Below are 18,353 nucleotides of genomic sequence, written 5' to 3'. Positions count from 1 at the left end.
AATAAATTTGCAGGGCTGCTGATTGGAGCAGGTGGGGAGGTGCTGCCCATTGAAGCAAACCAGGGGTTACTACTAGGTGGTAGGCCTTGCTGCAGATTGGACTAGTTCGGGAAGGGGCGGGATTGCTGCATATTGGACCAGTTCGGGAAGGGGAGGGGTTTCTGCAGATTAGAGTGGTCGGGATGGGTTGGTGCAGTTTGGAGCCATTCGGTGGGTTGTTACAGATTGGAGAGGTCTGAGTGGGTTGGAGCAGGCTAGGGAGGGTTCCTACTGACTGGAGCAGTGTGGATGGTTTGCTGTAGACTGGAGGAGGCTGGGCATGGTTGCTGCTGGTTGAAGTGGGCTGAGGAGAGTTGTTGCTGACTGGAAGAGGTTGCGGTCTACACTGTTGTAGGTTATTTGTTTGGCAATGAAATTAAAAGTTATTTACTCCATAAAGTATGTACTAAGGAAGCTCCTCTCCTATGTATAGGCATTAGGCTACCACAATTCAGGTAGCTCAGTTTAAAATCCGATTGAAATGCTGGTTGTGATTGTTGATTTGTTTGGAAATGAACTTATGCCCTTAGGAAAGTTATCACTTAAGTTCCATCTTAATCTTTAAAGGGGGTGCAACAACAGAGAGACCTGGGGGTTCACATAAACAAATCTTTGAAGGTGGCAGGACAAGTTGATAAGGCTGTTTAGAAAAGCATATGGGATCCTGGGCTTTATAAATAGAGGCATAGAGTACTAAAGCCGGGAAGTTATGCAAAACTTTATAAATCACCATTTAGGCCCCAGCTGGAGTATAGTGTCCAATTCTGGGCACCACACTTTGGGAAGGATGTACAGGCCTTGGAGAGCATGCAGATGTGATTTACGAGAATGGTACCAGGGATGAGGGATTTCAGTTATGTAGAGAGACTAGATAAACTGGAATTGTTCTCCTTGGAGCAGAGATGGTTATGGGGAGATTTAATTGAGGTGTTCAAAATTATGAAGGGTTTTGATAGAGTAAATAGGGAGAACCTATTTCTACTGGCAGAAGTGTCAGTAACCAGAGGACATAGATTTAAGATAATTGGCTACCAAGGGGGAGATGAGAATTTTTTAATAAACAGCGAGTTATGATGATCTGGAATGCACTACATAAAGGGTGGTGGAACCAGATTCAATAGTAATTTTGAAAAGGGCATTGGATAATTATTTGAAAAAGAAAGATTTGCAGAGCTATGAGAAAAGAGCAGGGGATGGGCCGAATGGAGCCGGTACAGGCACGATGGGCTGAGTGGCCTCCTTCTGTGCTGTGTGATTCTATGATACGGTGGCATAGTGGTTAGCACTGTTGCCTCACAGCGCCAGGGACCCGGGTTCGAATCCGGCCTCGGGCGACTGTCTGTGTGGAGTTTGCACATTCTCCCCGTGTTTGCATGGGTTTCCTCCGGGTGCTCCGGTTTCCTCCCACAGTCCAAAGATGTGCGGGTTAGGTTGATTGGCTATGATAAATTGACCCTTAGTGTTAGGGGGATTAAATACATGGGGTTACGGGGATAGGGTGGGATATGTGTTGGTGTAGGGGTTACGGGGATTGGGTGGGATATGTGTCGGTGCAGGCTTGATGGGCCGAAATGGCCTCTATCTGCACTGTGGAGTTTCTGTGATTTCTGTGATATAGACTCGAGTCTAGGTTAAGTGTTTGAACTCAATAAGCACATGGTGCTAAGAGGAAGAGAGCGGTGGGGCTTAACCAGTATTCTCTCTGTTTTGCAGCGCATCGAAATTGGAGACTGAACACAATTGGGAACAACTGTCGGAGCCTGTTTCCTCCCACCACAGCAACAGGACCAATGAGAGGCCTGGGTAAAACTGGCTCAAACTTTCTGCTTTGGGTGTACATAGTTTTACTTTAGTTTGTTATTTGAACTCTTGCTTTTTGAAGTCCACAAGGCTGTATCATAGACATCAGAACACAAAAAAGCAACAATCTGCAGTAAACAAAACTGAATGAACATTAATTTTCAAACAGCAGGCACGCTTTCAAAGAGCCGGGGCAGGCACGGCGGGCCAATTGGCGGCCTTCTGTGCTGTAAGATTCTATGATTCTAGTTCATTATTCACCAATGTGGTTTCCTCCGGGTGCTCCGGTTTCCTCCCACAGTCCAAAGATGTGCGGGTTAGGTTGATTTGGCTATGATAAATTGACCCTTAGTGTTAGGGGATTAAATACGTGGGGTTACGGGGATAGGGTGGGATATGTGTTGGTGCAGGCTCGATGGGCCGAAATGGCCTCTATCTGCACTGTGGGGATTCTGTGATTCTGTGTGTAGTTTGGGGACTGAGGAGGATGATAAACAAAAGAGCAGAACAGCCCTTCTAGCCCTCGGTGGAGAGCTGATGAATTTCACCTGAGCGAGACAGGAGGTTCTGAGTGATGGACCGTTCTGGGATGAGCTAACTGATGCAAGATAATGCAAATGAAATTAAACTCTGAGAGTCACGAGGCGGGAAGATTGGAGTGATGTGTCGAGCCCTTGAGTTTTTTTACTTTGCAATTAGTAATTTAAATACTCAACCACTTAGTGACGAGGCCATTTGGAAAATATTGATTTTATTTCGTATGTACGCCAGTAAAAGGAATTTAGAACAAATATTTGCCATCCCAGTTCATTAATTCTCTATAATTCAAAAATTGCTAATGTGAGTTTGTGAACAGAAAACCAGCACAACTTTATGAATCTGTAAAATTGGGTATTTAAGCTTGATTGGGAAGTTGTCATGGATACTGTCATGACCTCCTGTGACCCACACCTTGCCAGTCTTCAGTAATTACTCACTTAGCTAGTTTATCAAGTTCCCTGTAGCGTGTAGACTTTTTCAGTTGTGTTATAAAGGTTCTTTTACAAAGCAGAGCTTAAGTTAAAACTGTGCCCAGTGTTTGACTAAACTTGATGAGCTCCAATACAGACTGGTGAAAGGAATCAGTTGACGTAACGTCAGTAGTCTTCACAGTATGTCTTGTTAATGTAGAGCACAGCCTAATCTGAGTGTCAGCCATGGCTAAGTTGGTAGCACTCTCAGGTCTGAGTCGAAAGGTGTGGGTTCAAGTTCCACTCCAGATTCTGAGGGAGATTGACAGGGTAGATGCTGAGAGATTGTTTCCCCTGGCTGGAGAGTGTAGAACGAGGGGACATAGACTCAGGATAAGTGGTCAGCCATTTAAGACTGAAGATGAGGAGGAATTTCTTCACTTGGGGTTGTGGAATTCTCTACCCCAAGGGGCTGTGGATGCTGAGTCGTTGAGTATATTCAAGGCTGAGATAGTTCGACTTTTGGACTCTAGGGGAATCAAGAGAAGAGATGGGGATCGGGTGGGAAAGTGGAGTTGAGGTCGAAGATCAGCCATGATCTTATTGAAGGACGGAGCAGGCTCGAGGAGCCGTATGGCCTACTCCTGCTCCTAATTCTTATGTTCTTATTTTCCAGAGACTTGAGCACAAAAATCTAGGCTGACACTCTGGTGCGGTTAAACTGAGGCCCCGTCTGCTCTCTCAGGTAGACGTAAAAGATCCTATGGCACTATTTCGAAGAAGAGCAGGGGAGTTATCCCTGATGCCCTGGCCAATATATATCCCTCAATCAACATTACTTAAATAGATTATCTGGTCATTATCACATTGCTGTTTGTGGGAGCTTGCTGTGTTCAAATTGGCTGCCGCGTTTCATACATTACAACAGTGACTACACTTCAGAAGTATTTCAGTGGATGTAAAATTGGGACATCCTGAGGTCGTGTAAGGCGCTATTCTTTTTCTTTTTCAGTTGGTTAAATTTAGGTTTAAGCAGATTGATGGGGAGAATATATCAAAGGATACTTTACCCTGGGCCCTTTAGTGATTGCTTCAGCAATGTTAGAGCTGTGGCTTACCACCCCAAGTCCCACTCTACATGGTTGATGAACTTATTGTTCTCGGGGCAACTGTGCATAGGCATTGAATACAGCCTCATCAGTGTCGCCCACACTGCAAGAGCAAATATAAAACAGAGAGTAACCATTTAGGCAGTGAAACACACTGGCCCTGAATTTGTGGTCGGAGGCTTCCCGTGGGCAGATGCCTCCAACCAGCAAAAAACCTACGAACTTACCCGATGGTCCCGGAGGTTTGGATACTTGCCTCTATGCATACACCTGCGTGGAGGCCCACATATCCCAGGGGCACGGTTCGCAAGCGCCCCTGGGATCACATGGGCTGGCCCAACCAATGAAAGAAAGGGATCCCCATTCATGCGTATGGGGATTCCCTATGTACGGAAACCCCGTAAGTATGAATGGGAATACCCCCAAAAATACACGTACACTTCAAATAAATAAAAAAAATAAACTTCACATATTTAAAATTAATCAAAATGGCATTTAATTAAATAAAACAAAAATTAAACTTTTTGAAAAATAAATGTACATATTTAAAAGGGGCTAAAAATAAACTTACCTTATTTCACAGATTTTTAAATGTATAAATCATTGAAAAAAAATTAATTTTCTGTTCTTTATAAGCCTTACGCTGGTAAAAGCAGGCCTTACAGGCTTTTACCAGGCGTAAGAATCTCACGGGCATTCGCTGGACAGATATTGCTGCCCACGGGGGCCCTTTTCCCGGGGGTGCGTGCGATCTGTCAAAAGAATTGACAGATCAGATCGCAAGTTGTGGGTTTTAGCGCATGTGCCTCGCATGCCTAAACCCGGAACTTGCGTGGCCCCTACGGGCGCGTGCGCTCGTCATACGCATTGTGTACTGAGGCTTGGCCAATGCTTCTAACGAGGTCTGCACACATGACACACACATCCTGGAAAAGCAGCACCTTATCCTCACGTGCCTTGTTAGTGATAAATTAGGAAATTAGACCTCTAAATCAACTGACTTATAACAAGGCTTTAGTCACCCGAGTTCCAAATTTGTTCAGCATCTCATTTGTCTTGGAAATGACATCCATTATTTCATCCTATTGTAGCACTACAGTGGTCAGGAATTGAATCCCAATAGTGTGAAATATGAGAAAATCCCTTAACTGTCATTTGAAACACCAGAATCTCTGCAGCAACTGAGACTCCAGAGGCAGCCTCTAGGTTTGGTATTTGAATGCTGAGATCTACATAAGTAGACTTAAATACAACCAGTGCTTTTAAGCTTTGATGCTCTCCTATAATAACTTCGGCTGCTTGAGACAATGATGAAAACAATAGTGAGCCTGTGAGCCAAGCAACTGCTTCTGCTATCCTAGTCAGCCTCCCATCCTCCACCCTCCATAAACTCCAACTTGTCCAAAGCTGTTACTTGTATTCCTCATACACCAAGTCCTGCTTGCCCAGTGTTCTTGCTAATCTACACGGTCTACCTGTCCCTGAATGTACCATTTAAAATTATTGTTCCCGTCCACAAATCACCACACGGCCTCATCCCAACCTACCTCTGTATTCTCCTGTACACCTATATTCCGCTTCCCACCCCCGAATGCTCTGTTCCTCTGATTCTAGTTTTCTGTGTATCAGACCCATTGGTGCCTTCTCTTCAACCAAACTTTCTGTGAACCTACTTAATCTCTCCGTTCCTGATTTAGTGCCCATTTCACATATTTTGTTTATTTGTGAAGCACCTTAGGTTTTACTTGCATTAAAGGTGCTATATAAATGCAAGTTGGTGTTGCTGAGCACCCTCCAATGGTGTCTAAGCTCACTTCAATAGTCCAGTCATATTCTACATCTCTTTGGCTTACCTCTGTTTCCCTGTTGAAGTGACACCCAGTGGCTCTTGGGTCACTAATACAGATGTCCAGCCCCACAACATTGGACTCAATAATGCCCTGATGTGCAGCAGTCTAACCGTTGTGGATAGTGTAATATTGAACTGTTTGAAGCAAGAATTAAATTAAAAGGTATAGCCATCATTTTAGTGGAGCAGCAAAACTCAGCACAGAAAGCTGATCTTGCAAGGTAAGTGGCTTTTTACATAATGGATGAGATGTGAAGTGTATATTTTGAGCGTATTAATGTATTGGTGTGGATGTGTTGTATGTATTGTGTTGGGAATACTTAAACAAGTTTAAAGACAAAACCAGAGACTTATGAATTTATTCCAGAAGTCTTTACTGTGAGGGAATAGTGATAATAGACAATGTGCATGCTGTACTCGTCAATTGAAGGATTGCTGGAAGATTAAGAGTCAATCTTACACATTAATTGCCAGAAAAATATTCTTTATTTCGTTCATCCTTGCTTTGGTTCAGGTTCTTGGTACTAAGCATCCAGATACTGTATACTGCCAATTGAGTATCTGATTGAACAGTACATGTTAAATTTTTTTCAGCTTTTTTAAGAAAGGAAAATTTTTACGCTTTTGATTAGTTTTGCAGAACTATTAAATGGACTTCACTACAAACATTGATGGATCAACTGTCGTAGAACATCTGATTTAAGAAATCAGATTCTTTGGTGGGGGAGGGCATATCTATAAAATGATTTTAAGCTCTGATACAATGTACAATGAAGTGGCAAGACCTGGTTTTAGGCCATAATTTTCGATATGATGAGTTCTCTGTTGTGACTGTGCAACTGTAGGAAGTCCCAAGCAAAAGCTGGGCACTTCCCTATAGAGGAGTGCAAATAAGGTTGGTTACTTTCTCTCACATCTTCCAGAAATGAGCTGTTGAATAGCATTGACAGAGGCCTTTGGAGAAGTTCTCCAACCCAACCAGAAAGCTGGGGAACGTGGTGGTGTGAGAACACTATGGGAGGAAAAATATAAATGACAGCAAGCAGTTTGTTGGCAAGCATGAAGCCTGGTTAATTGGACTGGAAATCATTGGGACGCTTATCTGAATAATAATTCTGCTACTATTCCAGGCCGAACAGAACGTCTTGGAGGACAGACCGAGATATGGGACTAATGAATGCTATTGGTCTGCAGCCCCGCAACCCTGCCCCTTCTGTGACCTCGCAAGGAACCCAAACGCCATCCCCACAGCTACAGAACGCGGAGACCCAGACAGACAGGGATTTACAGGAAGCTACCACTTCAGGGACCAGCCAGGGTAAGGAACTAGAAATCAAGGGAATGGTTTGAATAAGCTGTAAAAGTGCCAAGTGAGAGAATTGGCCTTTGCAGCAATTTGGCGATATCATAAGATCTATAGTTCCCTGGGATTATGCAACCAACTGCATCTCTAATGATGCATGGGTTATTGTGGACTTTTTTAAATACACTAAATTTCATTTAAAACTTTCAAATTCCACCTATTTTCTGTGTAATTTTGCAAATACTTAATAGTCTAGACCAATCCAATGCAGCAAAATGGCTGCTTCAATTCTCTAAGATTCTCAGCTGTTTTCCTAGTTTCTGCGGACACAAACTCGAGTTGGTCTGCCCGATGAGCTGTTTGTGGTAAATGGATCATTTTAAGTCAGAATTAGGAAATTGTAGAGGAACTGACTTCACAGTAGCCCGAGCAAGTTAACTGTAAACTGTGACCATCCTGTTTATCATTTGGTGTAAAAGCAACTGCCTTTTGGAACATTTCTTGTGGACAGTTATTTCAATGCAGTTCCATATTAATAGCTTCACAGGTACAGTTTAAATAAACTAGATTTGTGAACTAATTTATTTTTCAATATTCAAACCATTTGTGTCTATGGCCAGGAGCTACCAAAGATTGAGATGTTCCCTTGCTTTTTTTAAAGCTTTATTTTTAAGTTTGCTTGAATATTTTTTCTTTTTTTAACCCCTAAAGTACTGAGGTGGCTGATTCATTGGAAAATCCCAGGCAGAAAACTGCAATTCCTTTGGGAAATACCGGAAGAGTCTGTTTTTCCTGAAATATATAAATATGTAGCTATTACATTGTCCTGTTGTATGTGATATATGGACAAACTGAGTTTGAGATGAGTTTTCTCTCATATATTTGGAACTTTTATAGCAGGTTTTCTAGCTGGTGTTGAGACAGGCTTTTATAATTTGAACTGAAGTGTTACTGTACCAGTTGGTTTTAGCCGTAGTGATACTGCATTTATTTAAGAACACCAGAAACGTTGAGGACTAGAAAAGTCTATTCGAAACATTGAAGATCATCCCTGCAGTATTCCAACTCTCCCAGCCTGGCATCGAACTTCATCTGAAGTCTGCATCTTCCCTGGAAGGTTATTCCAGACATTTATCTCCCTGTGGTATTTTGTTCCAAATTTATTGTTCACTAGTTTATATTTTTAACTCTGGCCTCATTTTTAAGTAATATTCATGATTTCCCTTATCTAGGTCATTTAATATTCTTTGCCTAGTTTTCCCTTAGTTGTGTTTTTTCTCCCTCTGGGCTGTCGAGATTGAGCTTTTTTAACCTTTCCTCATAGGTCATCTCGCTTACACTTTGAATCATACTTGTTGCTCTTCTCTGCATCCTGTTCTATGTTTGCAAATCTTTTTTTATAGTACAGTAACCAAAACTGTACACAGTAATCCTACGTGTGGTCTGCATCCTCCGCATAATCTCCGAAGACTTGTATCACACTCTGCTGGTTATGTAGCCTAGCACTTTGTTGACATTTTTAATTACCTCACCACCTGCCCTCGGCATTGCTAGAGTAAATTCCACTATTACTCTGAGTCACCTTGTACTAACTCTCTTCCATTTGTTTCTTCATACTTATGTTGCACATTATTTTGCCCATTGTAAACCATAACCTAGCCCTGCAGTAGCCAAGAGGTTATGGTCCTGGACCCGCAAGGAGTTGAAGTTCACGGCAATTTGTAGAATTGAATTCAATAACTCTGGTAATTTGTGGACTTGAACCGGAAAAAAAATGACCATGAAAACTGCCAGATTGTTGGTTCACTAATGTCCTTCAGGGATGGGAACTTGCCACCTGGTCTGGTCTGGCCTACATGTGACTCCAATCCCTTGACGCATACTGCCCTCGGCAAGGAGCAATTGTGGTGCCTGCCAGTGTCACCCACACCCTGAGAACGATTAAAAAAAAAAATTAAATCCATGCAGCATTGACACTGAAGAGTGGTTAGATTCAAACTCTTGGAGCAAAAGAAATTGGAGATATGTCCAAAAACAAGTGATTTGATAGTACTCTAACATGCTGTGACACCATAGTGGAGTCCTTTAATTTGGATCACCAAACAGTTTGGATGTCATCTAAACTAATTTAGAAAACAGTAGAAAAAAGTGAGACAACTGGAACCTTTATTATGAGAACTCGAGCAATGGACTCTCTGTGTAACTGCTGGCATACTGAATATATTCATCGTGCACCAGCTCCAGGGGGCCCTTTTATTAAGTTCATATCTCACATCTACCCGAAACAAAGCTCCACATGGCTACAATACAGCGGACGGTCATTGGCATGACTGTCTGTTTCTGAGGCTTTGAGCAAGTATATATCCTCACTAAAATAAAGACTGCACTATCCATCAACATTACAGAATGACATAAAAAAATCTTTCTAGGAAGGAACCACGAATGCGTGTAATACCTAGTGTTGTTATCGTGTTCACAAGTTGCTTTGCTACATAAAAGGAAGAAAGACTTGCATTTATATAGCGCCTTTCACAACTTCAGGACATCCCAAAGCACTTTACAGCCAATGAAGTACTTTTTGAAGTGTAGTCACTGTTATAATGTAGGAAACGTGGCAGCCAATTTGCGCACAGCAAACTCCCACAAACAGCGAGGAAATAAATGACCAGATAATTAGTTTTCTTAGTGATGTTAGTTGAGGGATAAATATTGACCAGGACACTGGGGAGAACTCCCCTACTCTTCTTCGAAATAGTGCCATGGAATCTTTTGCGTCCACCTGAGACAGGACCTCGTTTTAGCATCTCATCCAAAAGATGGCACCTCCGACAGTGCAGCACTCCCTCAGTACTGCACTGGAGTGTCAGCCTGGATTATGTGCTCCAGTCTCTGGAGTGGGACTTGTAACCCACAACCTCCTGACTTAGAGGCCAGAGTGCTACAAGCTGAGCCACGGCTGACACTCCTATCCATGTTGTTTAAGGAAAAGTCGTGTTTCTGTGGAGGCAAGTGCTATTTTGTACCTGAAGTGGTTGGGTTTTAAAAAACTAAATTTGACACTAGCAGCAGGATGTATAGAAAACAGTATTCTTCCAGGCTCACTCAATGGATGGGATAATTGCTGACACTGCCAGTTTGATCATTCCACCGAGTTCAAACACTTAGTTAGTTGTCAGCATTCTTCACAGACATCTGTATAGTCACCTGATTTCTAAGATTTTGCATCTTTTAAAATACAATAACATCTGTAAAATTAAAGCTGTGGCCTTTGGAGCATCTGTATCACTTTTTCCACGCCGTTGCTTTTGACCATTGAGATACCAAGTATCACATCCCCATCACTGTCCTCTGGTGTCACCCTTAGAGAGTGGAAGGGAGTTCAGATGACATCCAAATCGTTTGGTGATCCAAATGATAGAACTTCATTATAGTGCCACGTCGTGTTAATATACTATCAAACTGCTCAAAATAACCATCCTAACACAGGAAAATATTGGCCCAAAAATTGCTGTCGGCCAGCGTTGCTACAGAGCATGCCTCTGAAAAGAATACGAACTTACCTTCTGCGAGGCCCCACACGTAGATTTGCTGTTGGGCGCTGCAGATTTGTGCGTAGCGTATTAGATCATGAAAGCCAGGAGCGCAACGCACAGCCGATGTGTAAGGGAAGACGCGCCCACAAAATCTGTCAAACTAAGCCACGCCCACAGAAACTTCTTTCAGTCTCTTGCATTGAAATTACACTTTAAAAACTTTTAATTCAACTTGTACTTGGACTTATTTCATATATCAGCATTTTGTTAAAATTATGTAACAAAATACCAACCATAATTTGGCTTCTGTTTCCCACTTGAAGGTTTAAAAAAAAAAATTTGAGGCCAATGGAAAGATCCTCGTCCTTTCACCGTCGGGGTAATAATGAGTTAAATGTTTACTAAAGTGAAATGTTTAGCTGTTCAACCTTCTACTGAGGTTAAACGTTTCTCTATCACTTGGGAAGTGCATTAAACATTGTTATTTATATTTCATATACAAAGAAACATGTTCCTTTTCTTATTTGCACTAAGGAGCATTGTAGAGCGTTGTCGAGTGTTTTGCTAGCCCAAAGAATTACCGGTGCTGTACTTCAAACATCCCAGCTTTTTAAATTAAGGATGTGTTCGGATTTATTTTATATAAATCAGGTAAGTTTTTTATTCTTTTAAGGCCCTGTCAAAGGTCCATTACAACGGATTGCGATTCAACAGCACTGAAAGGCGTTGGCAATGATCCTTTTGATTTACTATACACCAGGCACATAGCACAGCAGCTGTGGGGCAGCTTTAAATGTATTATATAAAATAATCAAATAGCAAAATGGTTTTATTTCATACATTTGGGGGATGTATAAATGATCTGTGTCGAATGCCCAATTCTTGATCGTACAATTGGAGAAAACATTGATAATTTTAAATATTAATTGTCATATTTTATATTTTTAATGTTTCTAAATGTTGCCACTAGGTATTTTATTGAAGTGATACCAGGACAGTTAACAATCCTTTCAGATGCACTGCGAAATTGGTAGAGAGACCACATAGAGCCTATCCCCTCTGCTGCAAAAAAACACCATTTAATTCTTAGGATATGTTAAGCGATACGTGTGCAGTACAAGTAGTTTGTTTCTGTGGGTGATTTTCTGGTAACACTATCATTTCAATTTTATTTAAACTTACTGAACAATTTGCAGATTTTTCACATTTTAGGGTAAAAGTTGTATTGCTTACAACTATATCCGCTGCTTGCTCTCGATGTTCAATACAAATGGGATCCTTTCACAGTGAAACAGGCTCCTGTGCCTGCTTTCACTAATGGTAAAAGTTTCAGACGTAATTGCTTGGCAGTTGGTGGGCAATTAGCCCAACTGTGCGCTTGCAATGTGTATTTCCCCGTCGGTGTGGATCATTTGTCAAGGCGTACCTTGACAGATCGTAAGTTTGGGATTTAGCACGTGTGCAAGCGCATGCGGAAATCCCGAACTTGCGGTCAATTTCAAAGGTAGTATGACGCCGTACTCTGAATAAGCCGTCATACCCACCGCAAAATCTGCCCCAATAATAAAGTTAAACATGTGGAAATACTAGATAACACTGAAATGATGAAAACGAATTCCTATATGCAGCACACAAAACTGATATTTGTGCACCTGATGGACATTATCCGCTCGTAACTGTATTTGTGTTGTGTTCGACCAGGTCTACTCCTAAGAGTGCATCGCAATGGGAGACTTGTGGTATTCCCCACCCACTAGTTCTGAAGCTGTAAAGTAGAATTAGCAAACAAAACATTTACACATTCAAAGAATCCTGAGATTAAACTCTTAACGTTGGCATTTTGTAAAAGTTTTTATTTTGCTGCAGAGATTCTGCCACATTCTTGAAAGGATTAAAACTGTTTGACATTACTTGGAGTATACTTGCTAAAATACAGTGGGCCAGATTTAGCTCTCGGTGGCGAACGAACGGCGGCAGCCGTTTATTGAACTTGCACTTGCCCACGTACTTTCTATAGGATTTTGCACTGGCACGTACTGTAAATTAGAAAGCCAAAACGGCATAGCGCCCTCTACAGAGCATCTGGAACCTGTGTGAGCAAGGCAAGCAACTGTGTGTGTCCTTAACCAATCAAATTGAAGAATGGTCAATGAGCAGTGCAGTGTCTGAACCAGAAAGTATCATTTAAGAACATTTATTTCAATGTCAAATCAGGTACAGAAAGTGAATTAAGAGAAGGGCAGAAAGATGGGATTAAGAGAGAGAGGTAAGAAACAGAATGAAAAAGTAACTTTGAAAAAAAATATTTTAAAAAGTTCAACAGTAATTAAAATCTGAAGGAATGAGACTCCACACTTGTCAAAATAAATTTTCAGTGCCAGAGAGGTTGTTTGGCAGTAATTAAGACTTGTCACAGCATTAAAATTTACTTACACTAGAATGGACAAGCCCTGATTTTTTCTGGCTACTTTAGTGTGCATCTTTCACGTATGTTCAGCAACTTCACGCCCTTCCATGTGTTTCATGGCTGAGTCTCTCAGCAAAATATCGGTATAGCGCAGCTTCTGGAGGAGCAGGGCAACTTGGACAGCAACTTCCTGATATCCGTGTTTAACTGCGCATGTGCGGTTGCCGGAAGTTGCGGTTGCCGGAAGTTGCAGTCCGCTGTTAGCCTCACTTGTATTTCTACAGCAAAATCCAGCCCAGTGTGTATTGACTCAAGTCATCAAGCACAGTCGTATTGCCAGGACTGTGTCAGCTCAGTACTAAACATTCTATGTTGCCATTACCAGTTATCGGCAGCTGACTGGTTTAATTTTGTTTGTGTATTCTAATTTATCTTTGATTAGGAAAAGCATCTAGCTCGATCAGCTAGTGCAAGACATGAGAGAGGCAGTTAGTGGTGGAACTGGGGAGTCTGTGTCCAGCAGAGGCAGTTAGTGGTGGAACCGGGGAGTCTGTGTACAGCAGAGGCAGTTAGTGGTGGAACTGGGGAGTCTGTGTCCAGCAGAGGCAGTTAGTGGTGGAACCGGGGAGTCTGTGTCCAGCAGAGGCAGTTAGTGGTGGAACCGGGGAGTCTGTGTCCAGCAGAGGCAGTTAGTGGTGGAACCGGGGAGTCTGTGTCCAGCAGAGGCAGTTAGTGGTGGAACCGGGGAGTCTGTGTCCAGCAGAGGCAGTTAGTGGTGGAACCGGGGAGTCTGTGTCCAGCAGAGGCAGTTAGTGGTGGAACCGGGGAGTCTGTGTCCAGCAGAGGCAGTTAGTGGTGGAACTGGGGAGTCTGTGTCCAGCAGAGGCAGTTAGTGGTGGAACCGGGGAGTCTGTGTCCAGCAGTTGTTTTTTTGGATGCTTGTGGAGGGAAGTTTCAATTTCATTAAGTCGGAAATTCAGTGTTTCTTTGAGCTTTCTGAAATGAGACAGTCTGACTTAACTCGGTTTTGAAGATCTCTGGCTTGTTAATGCCCACATCAAGCTGCAGATTCTCTTCTTACAGTAATAAAGCATTGCTATCTTGCCTTATAATTATCAGTCCAACACATCCTCAAACTAAATCTTGCAATTTCCTCCTTTTTTTGTCTCTCTAAATAGATCTGTCAGCGCCACATATATGGGCGGGCAACCTGTCCCCTGGTTCCTGCCAGTGACACCCTAAAACCATTTTGCTAGGCAGCATGCAAGGCCAATCTAATTAGACATACTCTGTCATTTCCCTCCCTCCCACTAACAGCTTGCCAATGATTGAGGAATCACAGATGGGAATTTGCCATGCTGGGGTATTGCACAAGCTGGCATCTGACGCCCATCTTCTCTATCACAATATTAACATGGTCATGGCTCTTCCTGGCCTCCCAATGCATCATCTTGCACACTCTTCTGCCTCTTTGCATCTTACTCTGTTTAAATCAAGATCATCATATCATCTCTTCCACTAACTCATTCTTTCCCAGATAGCAAAACTGTGGAGCTCCTCACCACCGTCAGTTTTCTGTTCTTCCTGCAAATCTACAGGTTTTAAACAAGTTTTAAAAGGTGCTAAACCGGTTTTAAAAGATCCCATAACACTATTTTGAAGAAGAGCAGGGAGTTCTTGACCTATATTTCTCCCTCAACCAACATCAATTAAAAATAAAACAGTTTCTCTAGTTATTATCACCTTGCTGTTTGTGGAATCTTGCTAGTGCAAATTGGCTGCCGCATTTCCTATATTACAACACTACACTCTAAAAGTACATCATTGGCTGTAAAGTGCTTTGTGACATCCTGTGGTTGTGAAAGGCGCTTTATAAATGCAAGTCTTTTTTTATGTGTCAGACTTGGCTCAGTGGTAGCACTCTTGCCTCTGAGACAGAAGGTTATGGGTTCAAGTGCCACTTTAGAGATTTCACCACATAATCCAGGTTGATATTTCACTGCAGCATTGAGGAGTGCTGTATTGTCGGTGGTGCCATCTTTTGGATGAGACGCTAACCCGAGATGGTCTTTGTCTGCTCAAGTGGGAATAAAAATTCTCATGGCACTATTTGAAGAAGAGCAGGGGTGTTTTCCCAGTGTCCTTACCAACATTTATCCATCAATCAACATCACTTTTTAAAAAAAAAAAAAAAAAAAAATTATCTCGTCATTTATCACGTTGCTGTTTGTGGGACCTTGCTGTGTGCAAATTGGCTACCACTTTTGTCTCGATTATAACAGTCCGTGCATTTTAGAAGTACTTTATTGTCTATGAAGCACTTTGGGACAACCTGAGGACTTTAACGGCGCTATTTAAATGCAGGTTCTTTCGCTCGCTTTCTTAAACCCAAGCTTATACTAATCAATTTTAATTGCTCCACCATTGGCGGCTGTGCCTTCAGCTGCCAAGGCCCTAAGCTCTGAAATTCACTCCCTAAACCTCTCTATCTTTCTTTCCTCCTTTAAGACGCTCCTTGAAATCTAACTCTTCTGCCCTAATGTCTCCTTTTGTAGCTCGGTCTCAAATTTTGTTTGATGATGCTGCTGTGAAGCACCTTGGGACGTTTTACTACGTTCAAGGTGCTATATAAATGCAAGTTGTTGTTCTAATTGCCACTTCTTCATTTACCTCACCGTCTTTCTTATTCTTTTCAACATTGGTCCTTCACCTGGGTTTTTCTGTATATAATTGGGGGGTGGGGGAATCATTTGTTACCGCTTCCTTGTGCATTGTTAGCACACCAGCATGTGACAGCACTAGTTTCCTGCATTGTCGATCTGTTTAGTAAGTTGACAAATGGAATATTGGATAGCTGACCGTCAATTACAAAGCAGGAATTTATTTGAGAACTGAGCAGTTTAAGAAGGACAGAGCTACAAATTTAGATTACAGACTACAACTTTGTGCCAGCTACATTATTTATGTATATGCATGCAGTAAATTGAGTTTTCTTAGTGTTCTGTGTGCATGCCATGTGTATTGGAGGCCAAGTTTTTCACACTCTTTTATTTCAGACCTAGGTGGTGTATTACTTGATAGGATGAATGCATTGAAGGAGATTCCTATTATATGATATCAGACCAATGTGTCCTCTCCACAAACTGCTGAACAAAATGGATGATTTGCAGGACTCCATGCAGCGGTCCCTACAAATGAAAGTTATTCAGAAAGTATAACTAATAAAATCAATTTAGTGGTAGAATCAGAACTCTGGTTAATGCCAATCAGCATTGGTACATATCTACAGTTACCTTTCTCATTATTAGTGATGGGCACATGCACGCAATTAAAGAAGGGTCCATTCAAATATGATTTGTTAGGTCCTTTTCAGGCTAGCTGCAATGCATAAATCCAAATAAGTGCTGTCAGAAAAATTCTTATAAATCATGCTGGTGCTGAGTGCAAGTAATTTCTGCCACTCTTAGACTTTGGAATTGATCCCAGGATGCCCTGTGACTTGAAGCAGCCTCTAACGCCACAACCATTGCACAGCAATCCCCACCTGTAGAGAAGCATTTACTTCAAAGCACCAATGCACTGAGGGGATGCCCAAGTGATATGGCCAGCTTTCAAGTATAGTTCAAGCATAGCTATTATCTCTCCCACTCTAAACAGAAACTTGGGTGATGTCACACAAAGGGTAATGGAAATCTGGAACTCTCCTCCCCCAAAAAGTGGTTGATTAGATCGAATAATTTTTGTTAGATAACAGTCTTAAGGGATATGGAATCAAGGTGGGTAAATAGAGTTGAGATACAGGTCAACCATGATCTAATTGAATGGCAGAACATGCTGGAGGGGCTGAATGGCCTACTCCTGTTCCTATGTTTCCTATAGACTTTAACCCTTTGCTCAAACTTCTCTATCTTGTAGAATGGTGCATAGTAGACACCAACATACTTTTGGCCTCCGAACCCTCACCAACCCTCGACCCTACTCAAATCTGGTTCACAATGGCTACTAGCCATGGGGCACCTAGCAATCACTGCCATCAAATTCAGCTTTTCATCTTGGTGGCAGAAGTTAATTACACTCCACCAACAAGATTTAGGAGAATTTTTTCTGACGGTACTTATTTGGATTTATTTATTGCAGCTTAGCCAAAAAATACCTTATTTTTTCAACTACAAACCCCATCACTCAAGACACACTGCCAGCCTACCTACCTGCTTTGTGTATGTGCGTTTTTACTCGCAAGATCTCTTCTGCTTTCATCCCATGTTCATATCACTGTTGTCCTCTTCATCTGTGGGGCAAAAAACAAGCTTTATATATCATTGAAATACAAGTCATTTGATTTATTATTAAATGGCAAGCGAGACCTCTTCCCTGTGGTGAAAAGGGTATTTCCTGGTTCTGATACTTTCTGAATTGATGCCTCTTACCACAACTGTGTGTTCCCTTCAACAGCCAGCCAGTCTTCATTGAGTGAGCCAGAGCCACCACCAGTGACCACAGCCAGTCAGATGGCAGAGGCCAGTGCAGGAACAAGTTCTGATTGGCCCTTGGAGAATGCAGGTGGCAACTCCTCCTCCGCACAACAGACTGATGCAAACCCCACAGCCCCGGGAGCCAGCGCTGCTTCTACCGGTAGGTCACAAATCGGTACCCGAGCAGCATCAGCACAGAGTTTAGTGAACTATCTGGGTGTGCACATTTACTGTAAGGAGGAGGCAGTATGACTGGGTCTGTTGTCACTGTAAGGAAGAGCTAGTGTGATTGGATCTGCTGCGTTCTTGCAGGTATCATAGAATGGTTACAGCACAGAAGGAGGCCATTCGGACCATCGAGTTGTTCCGGCTCTCTGCAAGAGCACTTCAGCTCGTCCCACTCCCCCGTCCTTTCCCTGTAGCCCTGCAAAAAAAAAAATTCCTTCAGGTACTTATCCAATTCTCTTTTGAAAGCCATGATTGGATCTGCCTCCACCACCCTTTCAGGCAGTGTATTCCAGATCCTAACCACTTGCTGTGTAAAAAAAAGTTTTTCCCCATGTCACCTTTGGCTCTTCTGACAATCACCTTAAATCTGTGTCCTCTGGTTCTTGACCCTTATGCCAATGGGAATAGTTTCTCTCTGTCTAGACCCCTCATGATTTTGAATACCTCTGTCAAATCTCCTTTCAACCTTCTCTGCTCTAAGGAGAATAACCCTAGCTTCTCCAGTCTATCCACATAACTGAAGTCCCTCATCCCATTCTTGGAACCTTTCTTGATAATCTTTTCTGCACCCTCTCTAAGGCCTTCACATCCTTTCTAAAGTGTGGTGCCCAGAATTGGACACAGTACACCAGTTGAGGCCGAACCAATGTTTCATAAAGGTTC

At 42.3% G+C, this 18,353-nt stretch overlaps 1 protein-coding gene across 9 annotated transcripts in view; it reads left to right on the top strand.

The window, feature by feature from the left end:
* The window catches only part of LOC147106607 (activating molecule in BECN1-regulated autophagy protein 1-like), a 514,247-nt gene that overhangs the window by 467,832 nt on the left and 28,062 nt on the right, over window positions 1-18,353 (top strand). For 7 of the 9 annotated variants that reach the window (XR_015080961.1, XM_086007600.1, XM_086007603.1 and 4 more), the window contains 3 exons: window positions 1,753-1,842; window positions 6,878-7,065; window positions 17,443-17,622. Coding sequence is in view for 8 of the 9 variants with exons in the window: in XM_086007600.1 (XP_085863726.1) it covers window positions 1,753-1,842; window positions 6,878-7,065; window positions 17,443-17,622 (458 nt within the window). In the remaining variant the exon portion in view is untranslated. The remainder of the gene's footprint in view (window positions 1-1,752; window positions 1,843-6,877; window positions 7,066-17,442; window positions 17,623-18,353) is intronic. The other 2 variants (XM_086007606.1, XM_086007604.1) reach the window with 1 other exon arrangement.

The sequence above is a fragment of the Somniosus microcephalus genome, chromosome 15 (assembly GCF_052327205.1).
Source record: "Somniosus microcephalus isolate GS21.2 chromosome 15, FLI_Smic_1.0, whole genome shotgun sequence".
Taxonomy (NCBI): domain Eukaryota; kingdom Metazoa; phylum Chordata; class Chondrichthyes; order Squaliformes; family Somniosidae; genus Somniosus; species Somniosus microcephalus.
Note: the sequence above shows the minus strand (reverse complement) of the source record. Positions and strands in the feature narration are given on the sequence as shown.